The 18,236-nt window shown below is 38.2% G+C and overlaps 1 protein-coding gene across 6 annotated transcripts in view; it reads left to right on the top strand.

Moving 5' to 3' along the window:
• Window positions 1-18,236, top strand: part of CUX1 (cut like homeobox 1) — a 347,690-nt gene that overhangs the window by 186,521 nt on the left and 142,933 nt on the right. For all 6 annotated transcript variants that reach the window (XM_087957662.1, XM_087957650.1, XM_087957634.1 and 3 more), the window contains one exon: window positions 255-321. In XM_087957662.1, coding sequence (XP_087813788.1) covers window positions 255-321 — 67 coding nt within the window. The remainder of the gene's footprint in view (window positions 1-254; window positions 322-18,236) is intronic.

Genomic DNA, 18,236 nt, shown 5'->3' with positions numbered 1-18,236 from the left:
ATCTAGAAACTTTCACCATTTGTGAAAAAGAATGGTGGTTGTATTTGGGTTCTTTGTGCGTCTCTGTCTATTTTCTAAAGAAAAGAATTCAAAAATGCTTTTAAGCATTGTTTTTCTGCCATATGATTTTGTTTGGTCAGGAAGAAGGCTTAATGTAAGATGACTTTTCAGAAACAGAACAATTCATAGCTCAATAGTAATTGAGTAGCCGCTGCTGCTTTTTAAAAAAACATTTCTTTTTTCTTCTTCTTTAGCCTTGGAAAAAACACAGACAGAATTATTTGACCTGAAGACAAAATATGATGAGGAAATGACAGCAAAGTAAGATCTTTCAACTCCTGTTCAGCACATATGACTTGTGTTAACCTTCTGCCTCTGAGGGCAAGGGTAAATACAGATAATTCTTGAGTTACAACGGTAATCGGACCTGGAATTTCTGTTGCTAAATGACATAGTCATAAAGCATGACTTTATGTGATTGCATTGTTTAGCAATAGCAATCCTGGCACTCCCCATTGCTGTTGTTAACCAAATTCCACTTATTTGCCAAGGATCCATCCCAATCGAAGCCATTTCAGATTTGATTCATCCCAGCTCCGAGCCTCAGTTTTTCCAATTCTGGGAGTTGAAGTCCACGTTATCTTACAATTGCCAAGGTTGAGAAACTGTGATCTATGTTCAATCTTGTCCTGATTGAGTGACTGGGGAAAAAACATGAGTAAGATCACCAAAATGTTTTTCCCTAGAACTTCTCTTGAAATGTCTGTGGAGAAAGATTCTCAGTCATCCTGGTCATAGTTGACTCAAAGGTGCTTTTTCAAAAGGCAACTGGACTGGATTTTTCTTGAAGAAGGAAAAAAAAAAAGACATTTCACTTCTCATCCAAGAAACTTCATCAGCTCAGGTCATTGATTCAGAACCAATGAAGCTTCTTGGATGAGAAGCGAAATGCCTTCTTTTTCTTCCTCAAGGAAAAAAACAGTCCACTTGCTTGTTTGAAAAAGCACTTTTGAATCAACTCTCTTGAAAATGAAGCTGTGTGATGACATAAGTCTTGCTGCAATAGAGAAAATGTGGCAACCACTTGGAGAACCATTACAAAGTTTCTGTAAAACAGTTGGCAGCCAAAACAGCTAACCCAGTTGGACTATTTCTGAGCCCCATTTCATTTTATCCTGATCTTTGAGTTAACAGTTCTCCTAGGAAAGCAGTTCAGTATAGCTCTATATGTGCTTGCTGATTTGCTTGTTGAGACCAGCCTTTCCCAATGTGCTAGATGACAACTCAAATCATTGGCTACGCACGTATGAGAGTGACTGATGAGACCTATTCTCCAGCACATCTGGAGGTTTACACCATTTGTAGCCACTATGTCTCCCCCATCTGCCAGCCTTCAATAAAAGAAAAATCGATTGTGGTTTTCATTCTTGAGTGCATAATGAGTCTGGGGTAAAATTGTGTTTGGGAGTGGACTTGCATAATGGAGAGTGTATTAGAGACATAATGGTGTTTGAAGGATGCTGTTCTCTTTCAGTTTTTTTTTTGTCAGAAATTGAGCAGACAGGTTCTTCAGTGAGAGGAACAAAAGAAGCAGGACAGCTGCTGCAGCAAAATGCCTTAATTTCTATGGAGCCCAGGCAGGGCAATGACATCAGGCCTAGGTTAAACTCTTCTAAGAATCCTTTGCAGTATATAAGTATTTGGAAAGTATTCTTGGAAATGTTGCAAACGAGGGGTTGTACAGTGGCCTTTTGTCAGCTGCAGGAATGAGAAGTCGATAGTGACTTTATCTCTTCTCCCCTTTTAAAAAAATGTTTTTAATAGGATCACTTCCAGTTTTGGAATTGGTATTCAGAACAGTTTCAGGACAATCCATCCCCCATTTTGAGATTCAAAATGTAAACAAAACAAAAAAATTAAAAAGTAGAGAAGATACAATGGCAAGGGGCTGGGCTGTTTTCTTAAACTGTTGTTTTACTGTCCAGATAGAAAACTGCCAGGATTTTGAGGATTTTTTTTTTTGTAAGGACATTTAAAGATGCTTTATTATTTCAGTTTTGTGAGCATCCTAAGGTGAAAAGCAGTATAAAAACTCTGAATTCTAGCAGTGCTGTTGGGGAGAAATTTTTCTAAAATGAAAATGATGGTGATGAGTTCAGCCGTGTGCACTTTAGAAAATTTGGGATGCACAGTTTACAGCCCCCAAAACTTGGGTATGGTTCCAAGAAGCCTAAGCTGCTGACTAGTGATTTTAATGTGCTCAGGGTGAAAAATCAATAAGCAATATTAAGCCATATTTAATTTTTACATTCTGGGCTCATTCACCCACTATGTAGCACTATGGTCTCTGATCCCAAGCATCTCTCAGCTCAAACATAGTTACATGTGTCTGTTTATATACGGTGTGTGTGTGTGTGTGCGTGTGTGTGTGTATGTATGTATGTATGTATGTATGTATGTATGTATGTACGTATGTATGGTATTCAGCTTTGTTCGGGTATTTTCCACATCATTATAGTTGTGCTTTTAAAGTTGTAGCAACATTTCAGCAGAATCTCATCTGCCATCATCAGGCTTCTGTATTGTGTCCGTCTGTGAGTCAGGCCCCCACAGTTGTTTCAGTTTTAAATTTGGGGCTAGCCTACTGCTGTGCCAGAATGGTTTTTTCTTCATCCTGATTGGTTGGGAGTCTTGGTCTGTGTTTATTGGTCTTGGAGTTTGCTGTGTTCTGCTTGATTGGTGTTTCTAATATCTTCTGTCTGTTTTGTAGCTTTTGTTTTTGTGTCTTGATTGCCTGGCAACATTGTGTTTCCTGTATTGGAGGCTTTTAGTGTGGCTTGGCTCCGAGTAAATGGACGGCTATCATTTATTAGGAAGCTAGGTTTCATCTGGGTGCTTGATAGCCGTCCGTTTACTCGGAGCCAAGGTACACTAAAAGCCTCCAATACAGGAAACACAATGTTGCCAGCCAATCAAGAATCAAAGAAAAAGCTACAAAACAGACAGAAGATATTAGAAACACCAATCAAGCAGAACACAGCAAACTCCAAGACCAATAAACACAGACCAAGATTCCCAACCAATCAGGATGAAGAAAAAAACCCATTCTGGTACAGCAGTTGGCTAGCCCTAAATTTAAAACAGAAACGGCTGTGAAAGTCTGACTCACAGACGAACACAATACAGAAGCCTGATGATGGCAGATGAGATTCTGCCAAAACGTTGCTACAACTTTAAAAGCACAACTATAATGACGTGGGAAAATACCCGAACAAAGCTGAATACCATACATACATACATACATACATACATACATACATACATACATACATACATACATATTTTAAGCACTTATGATGGCATTAGCCTACCCTCTTTCCTCTCTCCCCTGTTTTGTTCAGGCTGTGTGAGTGCTAGGACAAGTTTTTTTGTTGTTCGTGGGACTTAGTAGTACATCACAGAAATAGTAGATAATTTCAAAGAAAAACAACAACAATAATAATAATGAAGAAGCTAAAGAGTTCTGGAACGTTAGAATTGAAACAGACAGGCATCCCAGACTTAACAATTGTTGATAAGAAAGACCCTCCCAAAAAGTCTGGATAATGAATGTGGCAGTACCAGGAGAAGCAGAAGAGAAGAGAAAGTACTGGAGAAGATTAAAAAAAAATACAGACCTGCAAATAGAACGACTGTGGCAAAAGAAAGCAAAGATAGCGCCAGTAGTAATAGGCTCCTTGGGTGCAGTCCCAAAACAACTGGAGCACCTTTGGCATTGATAAAATCGCCATTGGTCAGTTGCAAAAGGCAACTTTACTTGGAATAAATGACTTTTTCTGTTTTAATCGCAATAATACGCGCACAAACAACCGTTTTAAACTCAGTGTAAACCATTCTAAACTTGACAGAAAAAAATACAATTTTTGTAACAGAGTTGTCAAAGTCTGGAATGCTCTATCTTATTCAATTGTCTCAGCTACAGATTTTCAGTTTTAATCACAAATTGACTTCTGTGCACCTCACTTCATATTTAAGAGGTCCGTAAAGGGGGTGTGCCTAAGTGCACTAACATGCCTATCATCCCTGTCATTTTATTTTTATATTATTCATGGTTTCATTTTTGATTGACAAGTTATAAATAAAATAAATAAATAAATAACTTAAATAACTTATATCCTACGACAGTACCTTTAACACCCTCAAATAACAATAGCTGCCTATCCCAGGGCCTTGGGAAGGACTCAATAGCTGGATAAAAATGCCAAATCCAGTCTAAACATCTGGCTGACCGCATGGCGGTCCAAGTAATAATACCTTTGGTATCTTTGTTGATATATGCTAACAATTAACATTTTCACCATTGTGCTAGGCCTTTGACCTTTTTAATTCCCAATTATGTTGAACGTGGGTTTTTTTTTTTTAATCCCTTATTTAGTAAGCCAATTCATGGCCTAAATATGCAATATTAACTGCTTACTAGAAAATAATATCCTTCCCCTGCTCTTTAGGATGATTGTTATTCTTAGTTGTTTTGTTATTATTTAATAATACCTGTGAACAAACTCTTGCAAGCTGTCCCTCTGGTCTCTAGAAATGAAGGTGTTAATGGCCAAAATAAAAATGGCTTTCCAGCATGTCAGCTGGGTTCTCAGAAGCTGAAATCGACAAGACGCCATCAGTAAAGTTTTCCATGTGTAGGCTTGAAATAAAATGTAATTAGGGCTTTATGTGCAGAACAAGGGTCCATTGATGACTACAGCTGGTCTTTGTTTTCTTCTGTCACTGAGTGTGGGAGGTAAAAAAAAGTGGTCCTCTTCATGTTTATTAATGCAGGATTCCTGAGACAAATGGCAAGCACAGTTTAATGTTTGTTGGAACATGGAGGGGCTTGCCAAAACAGTTGTGTAAGAGAATTTCAAGGTTTTCAGATTGCGGCTGTTCCCGAATTTAAAAAAAATCAGATGGTGGAGCTGTATGTTTCCATACCAGAGGCAAGCTGAGCAGGAGAAAGAGGTAGCAGAAAGGGTGACTTGTTTAGAGCAGTGTTTTCCCAACCTTGGCCACTTGAATTCTGGGAGTTAAAGTCCATACATCTTCAAGTGGCCCAAGGTCCAAGGTTGAGAAACACTGGCTTAGAAGGAAGCGAGAGTGAGAAGGAGAGTTTGCACCAAATTGATGTGAAGAGTGGATCAGAAGGGAAAGATATGGTTGATTTGATTTCCAGATAATGGACAGAAAAGGGGCATAGTTGCTCAACTAACAATCAGTTTTGCAGGCAGAAGAACCCAGGTTTAACCTTGACACCTCAAGACGTAATCAAGAAAGATCATTCTTTGACTCAGACTTCACAGCACGCTACTTAGTCAAAATACAGGTAGACTTACAACTTCGACTTACAACCAAAATTGAGCCCAAAATTTCTGCTCCTAACTGAGATATTCGTTAAGTGAATTTTGCCCCATTTTACAACCTTTCAGGCCACAGTTGTTATATGAATCACTATAGTTGTTAGGTTGGTAACATGGTTGTTAAGTGAATCTGACTTCCCCATTGACTTTGCTTGTCAGAAGGTCACAAAAAGAGTCCACATAACCCCAGGACACTGCAACTGTTATAAATAAGAACCAGTCACCAATTATCCGAAGTTCGTGACCAAGGGAATGCCATAACAGTCATAAGTGTGAAAAATGGTCATAAGTCACTTTTTTCAGTGCCATTATAACTTTGAATGGTCACTAAACCAATTGTAAATTGAGGACTACCTGTAGACAGTGGGTGGGATACATGAGCTGATTTCCAAGTTAAACAGGGATCAGCAACCTTTTCAATAAATGAAATGGCTGAGATTTTCAGTGCAAAGTTTTCTGAATGGCTGCCATTCAGTTACAAACCCTACAGTTTTAAGGATGATCAACATATGTGTAAATCATTTAGTAGTCCTGTCTTCATTCATTCTAGAGAACACAGCATATTTGGAACATTTATCTTAACTATGAATCTTTTTAACGGATTTTGTATGAAATAATTTCTCTTTCTTTGAAGTGCTTTTACAGTGGTACCTGTCATTAATTGGTTCCAAGAGACACAATGAGTACCAAAAATGATTTTTCCCATAAGGAATAAAGCATTAGTCATGAAGTAACCAACACCGACAATTTTTAGCTTGCATGTCAAGTACCAAACAAATGAAGAGTACTGGGACAAAATCTTTGTGTTAAGAGTGCATCGGATACCAAATTTGATGAGTTTCAAAGCAGTCGAGTACCAACTCGAGTACAGTATTGAGGTTAATACTGTTATCTCTAGCCTGCCTAAAATATCAGGACCTAACCATGGTTTAAACATCTGGAAGGGCTTCAGATTTCTACAGTACAGAACAGGAGGCAAATTAGATGCAGAGTTCATACATCATAGCAAACTCATGTAACAGCAACACCTGGACAAAAAACACAAGGAAGGAGGACTTTATGAATATGATAAGAGGAAGCAGGTTGTAAGCCAAGTCACTAATAGAACGGAGGGATTGTGGCTTATCATATCTACGATTTGAACTGTAGAAATCAGATCTATTTTACATAGCTTATCTGACTGAACTGGCTCAACAAGCTATTTGTAGAAATGTTGTAACACTTAAATGAGTTGTATAAACAATTTTTTAAAAATAATTTATTGAGTTTATCCAAGGACAGTCAGAAATTATAGCGACCAGGAAAAAAAATATTTTGTAGGGGGGCGTTGGTGGTGTTTCAATTCTCAATACCCTGCCTGTTTAGATTTATGATTTTTCAGAACTAAAATGACATATATGTTTGCCGGTTATAATAGAAATGTTGCTAAGAACCTGGGAATAGTGGGGATCATACAGTCAAAAAGGGATCTATGGAGTTATCTCCTAATCCGGAGAATTCCATTTTGTTGTGTGCTTGAGAGCAAATTTTACATTTCCCCTTTTAACTGTCAGATTCTCCTTGTTCAGATGTTTCTCATTTTTTTCCACGCCTCTGTGCACATATGTTCACTTGACTTCAATTTCTGAAGCCCTGTGGTAATGTTTCTTTCGTTAAAAGCTTAAAATGCCAGTTTTTATGAAGTACATTCAGTTTTGTTTTTACAGTGTTTCACCTGAAGATTTATAATTTTATGAGGAGCTGGTCGCCTAAACCACAAGCTCTCCACAAATCATGTCCAAATTCCCCTATTTTGCATACAGCACCAATAAGCCAGTATTATGTGAGCACTGGAGTATATCTCCACTCTTCCTTCCTCAGGTTCTCTCTTGTGTGCCCTCTTTCACAAACATTTTCTGCTGTTGCTTGGTCACTCTTGTAAAGTGTACGTGCATCTGTGTACACATTTTATTTCAGGGTATCTGTTTCTCTGTACATGTATACAGACAAACAGAGGGGTAATTATAGTGGCAAGCAAACTTTAATCAGCAGCACAACTTCTAAATATGTTCTGCATCTGTAGATGCTGTTTACTATACAGTTTAATGACTTCAGTCACAGGATGACAATATTATTAAGCATAAATGTTTGGTCCTTAATCTGAAACTGAAAATGGGATGGGCATAATAATATCATAAGAACATGGCTTGTTCCATATTGTAAGTTCCTGTTGATGTGCTCTTGTGTCTGTACATGTACATGCATACATGTACATGCATTCTTTTCTTCTTCCACCCCTTCCTCCCATCCAAGAAAATGTAAAAACCACTGAGTATAGCCGGCTGTCTCAAATGCTGGAGACTCCCTGCGAACGAACTTTCGAATTAGAAAAGGTTTCCTTCCTGAAACAAAAGGGAGTGGAATGGACCCCTTTTGATTTGTTTCATGGTTTGCCTTTTTTCTTTCCTCAGCTGCTGCTGGTTAACAAATATCTCCAATTACCAATAAGTATGTGGCAAGACATCACATACTTTGCCACCAGTGTTCCTCTTTGGCCACAGCTGAGGACCGTGGCAAGCCCGAGACATGCATTTTTAATGCAGAACTTAATACCCTGGTCTTGCAGTACAGCAGTTGTGCAGCCCTCTCTGGAGCTTTCAGATTTAAGGCTTGAATGAACAAAGCCCAGGCTCAGGGTAGTCCGCATGAGCCAACATTAACCCTTGCTTCCACAATGTAGAACAGTAAATTTCCCTAGAAAGAAACGGCCGGAGAACATTTCCAGTGGCTTCTGTGTTGAATGCTTACATTTCAGCAATGTAAAATTGATTGCGTTGATACCTTTATCAACTGCTATATTCTTTTAGAACATTTCCTTCCTTTTGAACTGCTAGATTTCTCCCCCACAAGAAGTATAGAGCTTATGGAGGGCTGAATGTATGCAAAAGTCTTCTATTGAATCAAACCAATAGTGTATTTTCCACTGAGTTTCCACATCCCTTCAAACAATTTGGATTCTTCACTTGACACTAGTCTACTCCTATAACAAGATCCAGTACTTTCATTGGGGATGTTGCTTTAAGAATATCATCATAGGGACTAATAACCCTTTAGAGTTCTCCCCCGCTTTCCTTCCCTTGCTGTACTTTTATTTGTGTATCTAATGAAGAATGAGAATTATGAACTATAGACATTATTAGAGGTGTAGTTGCCTTAGTCTGTCACAGCAAAGTTAACAGATAGTCAGGTGACACCTTAAAGCAGGGGTCTTCAAACTTGACAGCTTTAAGACTTGTGAACTTCAACTCCCAGAATCCCTCCTCCAGTCATGTTAGGAATTCTGGGAGTTGAAGTTCACAAGTCTTAAAGTTGGCAAGTTTGAAGACCCTTGCCTTAAAGACTTAGTAAATTGTCCAGATGTCCATCATTGTTGCAGCCTTGGCTTTTCTAGTTCATCTTTGCTGCATTTAACATACTTTCATCCTTGCCTTCTCCACTACATTAAAGTCCTTGAAAGTTTGTATGAAACATCTTTTGGGGTTAATAGGGACAAGATTTCTTTAGAGCAACATTTCCAAAGATGCACAAACATCTAAAACACCAGTCCCAAATTAGATTAACAAAAAAAAAAGAGGATATATTTTTCATCAGTCTTTCCAGCTGATGGGAATATGGGACAAACGTAGAATTGCACCTTAATGGCTTTTATCTGCACATGAAAAATTTCCCATCTTGGTAGGAATTAGCATGAAGGGCTTTTTGGCACCCTCATTACAAAACTATGTTCACTAAAAATTCCAGATTTTATTATTCCTCTAAATCGGTGTAACTCAACCTCGGCAATAAGTCGGGTGGACTCAACCCAGAAATTTTGGGCTAAGCTGTGCGCATAAGTTGAGGACTGCTGTAAATTATACATTTATAGCATCAGCAAATTTCTTATTGTTATTTTGGGTTGATAACTCAAAAATTAGTTTATAATTCCAGCTACTTTTGTACCCACACTTGTGTGCACAATACCTTTGTAGGGACAAATCTTTAGTTCAGATGCACTCACCTGCATAGATAATAAAATCTCTGGAAATAGTGCAAGGTATCTCCAGAAATAATTCCAGGTGTTGCCTTTTCAGCCACACAGCTAATATGTTAACAACTTCATAAGACAAAAGACAAAGAGAGAAAAGATACATCTGTAGAGTTCCCATCCATAATGGTAAAATGAGTTTTATGCATTTAAAAATGTGATAGAGAGAAATGTTAACTTCAGAGAGTCAGACTGGGTACAAAACAGGCTGAGGTGTTAATGGCACTCGCAAAGGATTTATTCTTGAGCAGTGTTTAAAGTGTTTGCCTTGAGCCCTTTTAAATCACACATACATTTTCAAGTGATATCCCAGAAATACATTTGTGCTCCTTCTTAAATCACAGCAAGGGCTTGTGTTCCAGCCAAAAAGCTTTCCCATGAGACCAGCAGGGCAGGGAGAAAAATAATAGTATAGTAATAATAATAAAAAGGCTGTTAAGAAAAGACCAAAATTTTTTTTTTTTTGTCTGGACAGGAAAACTCCTTCAGAAGCTCAGTTAATGGGTTACAAACAGCCCTCAGAAAAGGCCTGAGAAGTTCGGCTTTCTTCATAAAGGAATTGGCAAGAGTTTTGCCCTATTTCCTGACCCCAATTGCAGTTGTTTCCAAGTCGGATCATAAAATTCTTCCTGACATCACTGAACTCAGGAATTCTGTTTTTGCAACAGGAAGGTGCTCTGATTTGAATCAAATTATTGGGGGGAGGGGATTGTCTTTTTTTTTTTTTTGCTGTGTCATTTCCTGACAAAATCTTTCTCCTCTTTTCTGAGTATAGAGCTACATGTAATATGCCCACATCTCTTGTTAGCTTAAGTAGAAGGAAAAACAAGACCATGTTCTTCTAATGGCAGTTTTGGCCACAGATCATATGTGGGAGAATGTGAAGGAGAAGAACATTTTACCGACACCAGACTGATCAAAATCTGACTTAATGGTATTTTTAAGAGCAGCTTTAATCCTTCAAAAGAGAACACAGGGTCTTGCAAGTCATTTCATCCAGATTTGATCTTCATCTTAACTCTCTCAACTGATAGGCTGGTGTAACTTTCCTTGCCTGACCATAATGGCTGAGAAATGTTGAGGAGAACTTTAGCCCAACACATCTGGGCAGAACTGTGTGAAGGTTGAGTTAACACAGAGTAGCAGATTAAGGAGATAATATTGTCAGTGAAGACTAGAGTTATTTGGGGCCATTTGCACCATTTTTGAATAGTGAATAGCAGCCATTCATTTATACTGAGGAGAAATAAAGCTGGAAAATACAACTGAATGAAGACAGAATTCACTTTCTGCTCATTGGACTCACCTTCTTATATAACATTGAAAAACACTGCTCATTCATCTACATAACCCAATTTCAGATTTAATTTTTAATGCTAGTATGTTAGAACGGGGGTCCCCACTACCGGGCCTTGAGCCCTTTAGAAGCGGGCCATAGAAGTGCTGGGTGAGTGTGCACACACGTATCCCCACTCAGGCGACCAGTGGACTAGTGCATGTGCGTGTGTTCTAGTTGCGCGAGTGGTGGGCGTGCTTGCCCGCCGCTTGTGCAAATAGAGCTGCATGCATGCATGCACGCTTGTCCACCTCTCATGCAGAACCATCCCTTCCCCTTCTCCCCCCGCCAGTCTGCAAAGGTAGGGGAACTCTGTGTTAGAGGGATAGGTCTAGTTAGGCTGCTACTGTATATTTCAATCATATGACCCAGTAGCTGAGGCAATGGTTGCTCTCATGTTGTGTCTATTTTGTAATCCATAGAACCACTAGAAACTGACCTAGGGAAGTTTGTTTTTAAATACTTTGATATGATCCATAATTCTGGACTGCAAGTTGTATATTAAGAGTACACAGTGGCTCTAAACCCAGTCAACAAAAACAGTTACTAATTTTATCTAATATATTACATCGATGCCGTTTTCTGGTTTAAGCTGGTAGTCTGTGTCATACATAATACCTAGGCGATGACTGAACCACAATCTGTTTAACTGCTTTTAACCTGGTCTAGTTTGCTGTGCAAACTGAACCAAAAGGTTTAGTGTCTGAGTGAGATGGAGAATGTTTTATGTTTCTCAGTACCTCACAAACATCTAATCCACTTGGTTTTCTTCTGTTGCATGCCAGGTCAGCTCCATCCCTTGATTCAGTCCACTAATTCTAATGCAGATATCAAAAAAGTAAGGCAGCTTGAGCAAAGTGGCTTTGGCAGAGGGAGGGGTTGGGCAGAATGTGTACACACACAAGGGGCCAGATTGTCTGTTCCTATCGCCATTGTTTTCATAACACTTCACAAGCAGCAAGAGAGATGGCTCAGCCAGCCAATTTATGACGAAGCCCCATAAAAGGAGGTTAGTATGGAGGAAAATCTTGCACTTGGCATTTTTAAAAATTGCACTCTGTCTTTTGTAGGTGGAGAGCAAGCCTCATTCTTAAATTGTACTATATTCTGGTAAAATCTGTCCCATGTGCTGGTGCACTGAGAACTAAATATTGTGCTGCTACAACCAGATTATGTTCTGGGGTGTGGCAGGCTCTCTATTGTGAGCCTACAGATCATTGAGCCATCACATTCTACCATCATAATTTGGTCTGTGTTCACAGAATGCTAAAGAAACATTCTTAATTGTACTTTAAGCACATACCCAAGAAGCCTTGAAGAAGGAGCATGAAGAAGGCCTCTTCCAGCTCTAGAAGATGAAAAAGATGCAGTCTTGCCATTGAATTGACACAAGAGAATCTTTATTCCCCATAGTTTGGGTAAATTGAAACAAAAAGGAAAAAGTGGGGGTCAGGCAAGTCTTCCTGACTTGCCTTTGTTGTTTTGATCACACGAGAAAGGTGACACTTGTTAGAATGTTCACAATCCAGCATTATTTGCTATGTCTTTTTGTAGCCAAGAGGCAAATCTTTCTAAGAAGAGTGTGTCTTGGTGAATCAGATCAGACCTGTCCAGTCTATTTTACTCCTATTCTGGCCACCAGTTCAGATTAACTGGTCTGTCTTTTTTAAAAAAGTTGTAACTGTGACTAAATGGTTGCTAAATGGGTCCACCAAATTGCTCCTAAGAATAGTCAGTGAAAAAAAAAAAAGGTTTTGGGAGTATATTGATTTTCCGAGATGCTGCCAAACTGTCTTAGAATGGTATCACCCCAGAGCTCCATATGGTTCCCACCCTAATGACATTCAGAAAGTTACTCAAAACTTTGCTACTTATTCCAGCTCTTGGGGCAGAATGCTGGTTGGCTAGGTAGCATTTTTGTTACATTATACCTTCTTCTGGGTACTTAGGTTGTTATTGTTCTCCTTCTCTATCTCTTGTTTTTACTTTTTAAAATCTTGGTTGCGCAGAGTCACCCTGGAATTGGTCAGCCTCTAAATTGTATTAAATAAATAAAAAGGGTAGATGAGTGGTGGCACTGCTGCTTCTATCTCCTCCTCCTCTGCCTTTCTACAGATAGGTAACAACAAAGACCATTTAATACAAGCCTTGGCCCTATACGGTGTCTCACTGTTCCTCAGTGCTATTCAACAGTTTAGAAGTGGTACAGTAATATCAGACTGCAACAAAAAAGCAGACACGAATTAGAGCATTTATAAATTTTCACAACCACCTCTCACCAAAAGGTAACTTTAGTGTTTGCTGTCAATGTGCTGAAAGTTCATGCAAGTTACAAATGTCTCCTGTTTCTGCAAACCTTAACAAGGAAGCAAATCACTGTTTTCTTCTTTTGGTGGGAGGCAACCTTCCTTTTATGGAGTAGAACTGTGACCATTGGAAGCTGGGGGAGGACTCTTCAGGAATGACCAGGGGTTTTTTTGGGAGGAGGGTTTAACATATATTAAATTAGCAGCTTCTTAATTTTTCATAGAAGGTCACTGTTTAATTACAGGAACTGTGCCTGTTATTTCAGCAGGTTTGTGGCTAATCATAAAAATTGCAAGCATTCCTCTGGCAGACTAGTTGTTGGAGTTGGAGCAGACACAGCGGAAGTCATTACTTCAGAGGGGAGAGTAGGAGCAAGCTGCACAAAATTGCATTTCTCCCTACTTTTCTCAAGCTCTAGTACTCATCCTATCTTCAGTCATGATTTTGGCATGGGCGTTAGATATTCAACAAGCTGCTGTATGGTTTTATTTTGTGATGATCTATTGTACGTGTGCTGATACGCAACTCTGCGGTGGGAACAATCACAATGATTTTCGTTAGTATTACGATGAAGCGAAGATGCTGATTTGCTTGGAAAGTTCCTGCATCAGTTCTCATTGTACAAATGCAGAATGCACAAACATATATCCTGCAATAGAATTCCATTTCTTAGAACCATGTAAGCTTCCATCTGAAGAGTATGAAGTATATTTTTTTGCTGAACCAGGATTCTTTACCAACTTCAGATTTTACTTCAATGGAGACTCTGGTTAAAGGTATTGCTGAAATATATTGAGAGGGAGTTGCAATTAGAAGATGAGTGAGTAAGCTGCATTCAGGTACCTAGCATTTCCTGGTACCTTAGGTTTTTGGCTCATCACAAGTTAACCTGTTTCTCCATAAAGTTTTTTCACCCTGCTCTAAATTTCATTCAGGAGTCATCCTATCTGGATTCTGTTGACAAAATGAAATAATATTATGGTCCCAAGGACTTCGTTCACACCTTTCAGGCTGATAATTGGAAAGCACTCCAAGGGTTTGTCTCCCAACTAGCAGACAATGGTCAGAGAACATGGCAGTTGTAGCCCAAAACATTTGGAGAGTACCATATTGCTTGCCTATGCATTAATGTGTGGAAGCAGCCCGTGTGTAATGGTATCATTCCTAACTGGCCCCAGGAAGCACACTGTAGTATTTGTAAAATAATACCTTGTGTCAGATGATTCTCACTCAAGACCATGTAATGATACACATATGCATTATCATGAGTATTCTGTTGTCCCTTGAGTATGGGAAGTTATGCAGTCTCAAGACTATTGGATTATTTCTTCATTTATACCCTTTCTATCCAGAGAGTACTCCAGTCACCCAAAAGTCACTCCAAACATCTTCTGTTACAAAGAAATAAGTCTTGGATGGCTGTTCTGGGACTCTTATAAAATGGTATGCATACCATCACCACCTTCTTGTGGCCCTTCACTTCTGTAGTCAAGATGTCTAATGTTAAAGTGTGGTACAGAGCAAAAGAGAAAAAGAGATTTGAAGAGGTTAACATTCTCTCATGCACATTCTAAAATAATGCCTGCTAAAAATCCACTATATGTTATCTAAATTAATCAGATGAATTTTAGAGCATTGATTAAGGTGGCTTTAATTGGATGATCATCCTAATTAGCATAATATCTCCATTGTTCCCTGTGAGTGTCTCAAAAATCCTTTGAGACAACTAATTAGCTCATTCAAGTGTAGCTCACTTAAAACTGGTGTTCACGAGGATGGCTTTCTTCCTCAGTGTTTCTGACTCCCCTTATTTTATTTTAAATCACTGTCCAAACTGCATATGTAGTAGTCAGCTAAATAATGTAAAGTCCTTTAATTTTTGGCATGTTAATATAGAAGATATTAAACTCTCCAGCACACAACTTAATTCTCCAAATTGCAATTTTAGAATGGATTCTTGCATCCCCCCCCCCCTCCCGAAGTTGAATGAGCCTTGAACAACTTCTGGGGTTTTTTATTTTTAGGTCACATATTACACTATGATTTGTGTTTGTTTTTAGAACACATGCAAGACCATTTCTTGCATTTGTTTTGCTCTCTTCTCTACTGTATTGTTTATTATATTTCATTTGGAAAATTAATACTGTGCTATGCAGCCTGAGGCCAAACTGAAGGTAGCAATTCATTATTTTCCTGCCTTGTTCTGTGCTGAATTAAAGCAAGTGGAAAGTGATTTCATTTGGATACACTGACAAAGGTGGGGTGGGGAGATGTAAAATTAGATGACAGTCAGCTTCTATTTTTAATATTAACGTTGAACACCGGTAGACAATAACTAGCATTTCTTTTAAAACAATAGGAAACAATGGTTTCTCTTGGGAAACCTGTTGCCCATTTACTGGCATAAGTAATGGCTCAGTTCCCAAACAATCAGACTACCAGGCATCCCCTTAAGGTCACGCCATTAAAATTAAGCAGACATTTAATTCTCAGAGCACAGTTAGAAGTGGGGGAAAGACGTATTTAGGGAAGTCTGTTCATCGTTTCTTCTCTCTTACTATTTGTACAGGATTGACCAAATTTGACTTTTCTCAAATGTTCTCATATAGATCAGTGGTTCTTAACCTGGGCGATATCGCCCCCCAGGGGTCAATTTCATTTTTTAGGGGGCCGATGGAACAAAAGGGGCGACATGAGGGCGAAGGAACGGAAGGGGGGGCGATATGGGGGTGATGGAGCGAGAAGTTTTGGGGACGCTTTTTTCGTACAGTGAACCGCTGTATATCTGTCGTACAAAAACATCAGATCTCTTGCTATTAGTGGATTGAGCTGTGTTTTAAAATGTTCCTCCAGCTAGCTTCAGTACAGAACACCGTACATATGTGAATACGCATCGTTCATCTTCATGCGCGTTGCGCAGCAGCCTCTATCACTCTACCCATTAAATTTGTTGCTCTGATTTTTGTTGCTTTCCTTCTGTAAAAAATTTCTTTGTGTCTTTTTAACCCTTTTTACAGTGTGCACGAATCTTTTCCTCGAATCTTAATTCAGTTTCAGAGTTTTCGTCTTGAAATTCTTAGTTTCTGCATTGCGGTTTGTTCTTATGCCCTTTTTACATTTCTTTTTGCGTCTTAAAATTCACTGGTAATTAAATCATTAAATGTTACTTTTTTTCAGGCATTTCATTTTCTTGCAATTGAATTTTGTTTTCAGTGGTCATTGCATTTAAGTGTCTTGAATAAATAAGATAATAATGAAATACATGTATCACGAAGTTTGGGAGTAAAGTGATGGGTGGCATCAGAATTTTTCACACAGTTGAGATATGGGAAAAAGACTGGAAATAAATTATTTGCATCAATATGTCCTGATGACAATTTTGAAGAAAACAAAAAACGTGTTTGCATAAATTGAAGAAATGTTTCCCTCTGTTGTGATTGAGAGGTTATGTTGGGGAAGAGGGGCGATGATAACTTCCTCAATGGCTCAAGGGGGTGATTCTTTCAAAAAGGTTAAGAACCGCTGATATAGATGACTGTACTAAGCATAAGCAGGGAACTGTATGATCCAGTGAAGTATTTTCAGCAATAAAAGAGGTCAATAGATCACATATTACTTATATAAATCAAACTCTGAATCACTTTTTAAATCATAATACTCCACCTTTCAAATTTATTCTTGGTTTCATAATGCTTTGCAAGATTACGTGTCTGAATTTAATTTAGTGGATGTTTAATAGTCTACTAATCCTTTCCTATGGGAGTACACTTTCTTCTGTACACTGTACACTGAAATTGTTTTGTGCTAGATTATTTCCTGATATCTCATTCTTCTTATTTAAGCCTGTGGTATAGGCAGAATTATAATTTCAGAATATGCTCAGGTGAAACTTGCTATTTTATTTAATCCAGTCATAAATATTTCTTGCATATACATTTGCTGAACAATAAAAGATTTTATTAAATAAATAGAACAGGAAATGACAGAGGTTTGCCGGGAGGGGTTGCATTAACTGGAACTTCACCTCACCAGTCTTTGGAATGAGACACCATGAAAGCATTTATTCAAATGAACGATTCCATCTGCTTATATTTTTTAAAAAATGACAGTTAGATGAAGTTAATATTTTCCAGAAGAAAACTAAAAACTACCAACTCTTAATGTTCACATTCATCTTCTCAGCAATATAGTTCTTTGGTTTCTGATAAATACAAACTTTTATTCTATTTTGAAAGCAAATGACTTGTTATTATATCACATCAGTATTGGAAAAAGGAGCAAAGTCTAGTACTGTAGGTTGTTAGTTTTCAGAATCAAACAAATTAAGCAGTGTAATATTGTACCATCTGTTTGAGATACAAAAAAAGCATATGCAGACTCCAGAGCTGCTATTCAACTATTTAAAAAGAAAGTATATAGTTTAGGGGAAAAAATCCATCAGTGAAAGACAAAATTTATTCTTTGTTACAGAAAGTGATGTTTACTTTTTTTTTTTCTCTTAAAACAGTTGTCACTGTAATGAAATCTGAGCTGAGAAAGACTGCTAGCTCTGATTCTAAATATATTGGATTTTTATCTTATGTGTTTTTTGAGGTTTATGTTACAATTTTTTCCAATCCCACCTTTAAGTTTTGACGAGACAAAATGTAATTGCTCCTACACTGAGCAAGAATTTAACTGTATTCTGGTTCCAGACTTATTTCCTTGATACGGTACTCCAGAAAAGGCCAGTATTGTTTCAATCATGGTTTGCTGAATAAGCCAGAATGAATAGGGTGTTGCTGAGCTATAAAATCATAGCGTACAAACCACAGTAGCTGGATTTACACACCGAAAGCAAAATCGAGCAGGTCATATTTTTACTTAATGTACAAATTGAGCTAATGCAATAATGGACATTAAATAATGAGTGGTCATTTGGCTATGCCATTGATATCACATTAATTCTTAATTTTAAAATTGTGTTGATTTGCACCTCTTGACATGATGTTAAAAAACAACTTTTGAACTCCTCGTTATTGTAGAAGCAGCTTGATGCTAGCAGCATTGTGTGATAGCAGTTTAAGAAACTTTTACTTCAATAACAGGATTATTAAGTGGCCATACGAATGCTGCAAGCAAC

This window comes from Notechis scutatus, chromosome 1 (assembly GCF_049901735.1).
Source record: "Notechis scutatus isolate UNSWTSFEM ecotype Mainland chromosome 1, rNotScu1.2, whole genome shotgun sequence".
In the NCBI taxonomy this organism is placed as follows: domain Eukaryota; kingdom Metazoa; phylum Chordata; class Lepidosauria; order Squamata; family Elapidae; genus Notechis; species Notechis scutatus.
Note: the sequence above shows the minus strand (reverse complement) of the source record. Positions and strands in the feature narration are given on the sequence as shown.